General features: G+C 48.6%; 1 protein-coding gene across 3 annotated transcripts in view; it reads left to right on the forward strand.

Annotated features, from left to right (window-relative positions):
• GANAB (glucosidase II alpha subunit) overlaps window positions 1–3,421 on the forward strand; it is a 25,542-nt gene that overhangs the window by 4,861 nt on the left and 17,260 nt on the right. For all 3 annotated transcript variants that reach the window (XM_017503961.1, XM_017503960.2, XM_037729678.1), the window contains exons 2-4: window positions 2,336–2,440; window positions 2,594–2,702; window positions 2,941–3,068. In XM_017503961.1, the coding sequence (XP_017359450.1) occupies window positions 2,336–2,440; window positions 2,594–2,702; window positions 2,941–3,068 (342 nt within the window). The remainder of the gene's footprint in view (window positions 1–2,335; window positions 2,441–2,593; window positions 2,703–2,940; window positions 3,069–3,421) is intronic.

Raw genomic sequence — 3,421 nt, forward strand, 5'->3', positions numbered from 1 at the left:
CCTGGACTCAGGCAATTCTCCTGCCTCAGCCTCCTGAGTAGCTGGGACTACAGGCACGCACCACCATGCCCAGCTAATTTTTTGTATTTTTAGTAGAGACAGGGTTTCACCATGTTGACCAGGCCAGGATAGTCTTGATCTCTTGACCTCGTGATCCACCCGCCTCGGCCTCCCAAAGTACTGGGATTACAGGCGTGAGCCACCGCGCACAGCCAAATTTTTTTTTTTTTAATTTACTGGGCGCTCTGGCATACCTGCAGTCCCAGCTACTTTGGAGGGTGAGGCAGGTGGATCACTTGAGGTCTGGAATTTGAGATCAGCCTGGCCAACATGGTGAAACTTTGTCTCTACTGAAAATATAAAAATTAAGCCAGGCACAGTGGCTCACGCCTGTAATCCCAGCACTTTGGGAGGCCAAGGTACGCAGATCATGAGGTCAGGATATTGAGACCATCCTGGCCAACATGGTGAAACCTTGTCTCTATAAAGTACAAAAATCAGCCAGGCGTGGTGGTTCGTGCCTGTAATCCCAGGTACTCAGCAGACTGAGGCAGGAGAATTGCTCGAACCAGGAGGTTATGGTAGGCTGAGATTGCATCAGTGCACCCCAGCCTGGTAACAGAGTGAGACTCTGTCTCAAAAAAAAAAAGAAAAAAGCCCGGCATGGTGTCATGCTCTTGTATTTCCAGCTACTCAAGAGGTTGAGGCATGAGAATCGGCAGAGGTTACAGCGAGCTGAGATCCCACCACTGCACTCTCTCCTAGATGATGGAATGAGACTGTCTCAAAAAAAATTGCAGGCGGAATCAAAAACTAGTAATATAAAGTGGTTACCCATGCCCCTAGGGGTGCATTAGGGCTCAGTACATTTTAGCTTTTGTTATTTTTTTTCAGTTTTAGGTAGTGATGGTGGTGGTTTGAAGATACAGGAGTGGAAATCAGAAAAACAGGCTGCTTAGGGTGTTGGGACGTTAAGACCCTAGGAACCAACTGGCAGGCTAGCCGAGGGTACATCTTTTTTTTTTTTTTTTTTTTTCTGAGACAGAGTTTTGCTCCATTACCCAGGCTGGAGTGCAGTGATACGGTGTTAGCGCACTCCAACCTCTCCCTCTGGGGTTCAAGCAATTCTCATGCCTCGGCCTCCCGAGTAGCTGGGACTATAGAGGCTCAATGCCACGCCCAGCTAATTTTTGTATTTTAAGTAGCGGTGGAGTTTTATCATGTTGGTCAGGCTGGTCTTGAACTCCTGACCTCAGGTGATCCACCTGCCTCAGCCTCCCAAAGTACTGGAATTACAGGCATGAGCCACCACACCCAGCCTGAGGATACATCTTTACCTTTTTTTCTTTTTTTCAAATTTTTTTGGAGAAGGAGTTTCACTGTTGTCACCCAGGCTGGAGTACAATGGCATGATCTCCGTTCACTGCAACCTCCCAGTAGTTGGGATTATAGGCATGCACCACTATGCCCGACTAATTTTTGTATGTTAGTAGAGACGGAGTTTCACCATGTTGGCCAGGCTGGTCTCGACCTCTCAGCTGACCTGCCCACCCCGGCCTCCCAAAGTGCTAGAATTACAGGTGTGAGCCACCGTGCCCAGCCCTCATCTTTAACTTTTAACTCTGCCTCCACCCAGTGTCTTGCCCATGGAAAGATGTAGCTTGCTTTGTTTCTCTGTTCCACACATATAGTACTACCATTTCCCCTGAGACTGGCTGTTACTGCTCCTTTCCTCTGAGAGGCTGATGTCACCAGAGTCAACACCAGGGCTTCTGAAGGGGAAAGATCTTTTGTCTACTCTTCCTTCAAAGGGAAGGTATAGACCAGTGAGGTGGCTTACACCTGTAATTACAACACTCACTGTAATCCCAGCGTGGTGGGTGGATCACCTCAGGTCGGGAGTTTGAGACCAGCCTGGCCAATAAGGTGAAACCTCATCTCTGCTAAAAATACAAAAACTAGCCGGGTATGGTGGTGTGCACCTGTAATCCCTGTTACTGGGGAGGCTGAAGTGGGAGAATTGCTTGAACCCAGGAGGCAGAGGTGGAGGTTGCAGTCATCTGAGATATGACACTGCACTCCAGCCTGGGTGACAGAGCGAGACTCCTTTTCAAAAAACAAAAAAAACAGGAAGGTGTGAGTGAGCCAACTTCTTGGGCCTGACCCTTAACCCCATGTCTACTCTGCCTCCTTTTCTATTTAATGCGACTCCATCTTTCTCCCCGCTTTCCTCAACTGTCTTCTAATGCTTTGACAGGAAGAAGCTTTTCCTTCTGAAGAAGGGTCCTTCCTGACCCCCATGCTGATTGCTCTGTCTTTGTCCTTTTCTCCATAGGTCTTGGGCATCTTTGGTACTGGCTTTTTTAGGGGTCTGCCTGGGGATTACACTTGCTGTGGATAGAAGCAACTTTAAGACGTGTGAAGAGAGTTCTTTCTGCAAGTATGATATTTCTGGGAGAGAGGGATGAAATATAGGGTAATGTGGGAGGTGTCTGTGGCAGATGGAGTGCCTAAGGACACTGCAGGTGATAGAGGGACCTAGGGATATTGCAGGTGGCCACCTACCTTACTTCCCAACCCTTCCACTTGGCAGGCGACAACGAAGCATACGGCCAGGCCTCTCTCCATACCGAGCCTTGCTGGACTCTCTACAGCTTGGTCCTGATTCCCTCACGGTCCATCTGATCAATGAGGCAACCAAGGTCAGGCGAGACAAGGAAGAGTCTGGTGGGGGTGGGGCAGTGGCTGTGGGGTAATTTGGAAAGGGGGAAATTGTGGCCAACATCTTATCCCAGTCTAATCTTGTGACTTTTACTTTATGAAGAAACGTGATCTTGGCCCTTAGGGAAGGAAGAGACCCCTTAGGAGGGAATGGGTTCAAAGTGAATTCCTTGGTGTAGCCCCTTGCTTTTCTCCAGATCCACACCTCTGTCCCGGCAGGTGTTGCTGGTGCTAGAGCTCCAGGGGCTTCAAAAGAACATGACTCGGATCAGGATTGATGAACTGGAGCCTCGGCGACCCCGATACCGTGTGCCAGATGTTTTGGTGGCTGATCCGCTGACAGCTCGGTAAATGTTTGCTGAAAAACTTCCATTTCTGTGCTCCCAAAACTTCCTTATGAACTTTTTTTTGGTGACTGACATTCTTTACCACATTAAGGTAGTAGTTAACTAGAACATTGCCATACTCAAACTTGCCCCACCTCTTCTTCTGTTTCACTTTTCTTTACCCCTTTATCCTCATTCATTCGTTCATTCATTCATTCATTCATTCAGCAAACAAGTATTGCTTTCTCTTCCCTGCCAGGCCTCGGCCAAGTGCTGGTGATATAAATGGAAATAAACAAGGCCCTGTTTATTTCCCCTTCTCCTCCCCTTCCCCTTTCCCTTCCCCCTCCCCCTCCCCTTCTCCTTCCCCTTCC

The sequence above is a fragment of the Cebus imitator genome, unplaced genomic scaffold (genome assembly GCF_001604975.1).
Source record: "Cebus imitator isolate Cc_AM_T3 unplaced genomic scaffold, Cebus_imitator-1.0 Scaffold316, whole genome shotgun sequence".
Lineage (NCBI taxonomy): Eukaryota > Metazoa > Chordata > Mammalia > Primates > Cebidae > Cebus > Cebus imitator.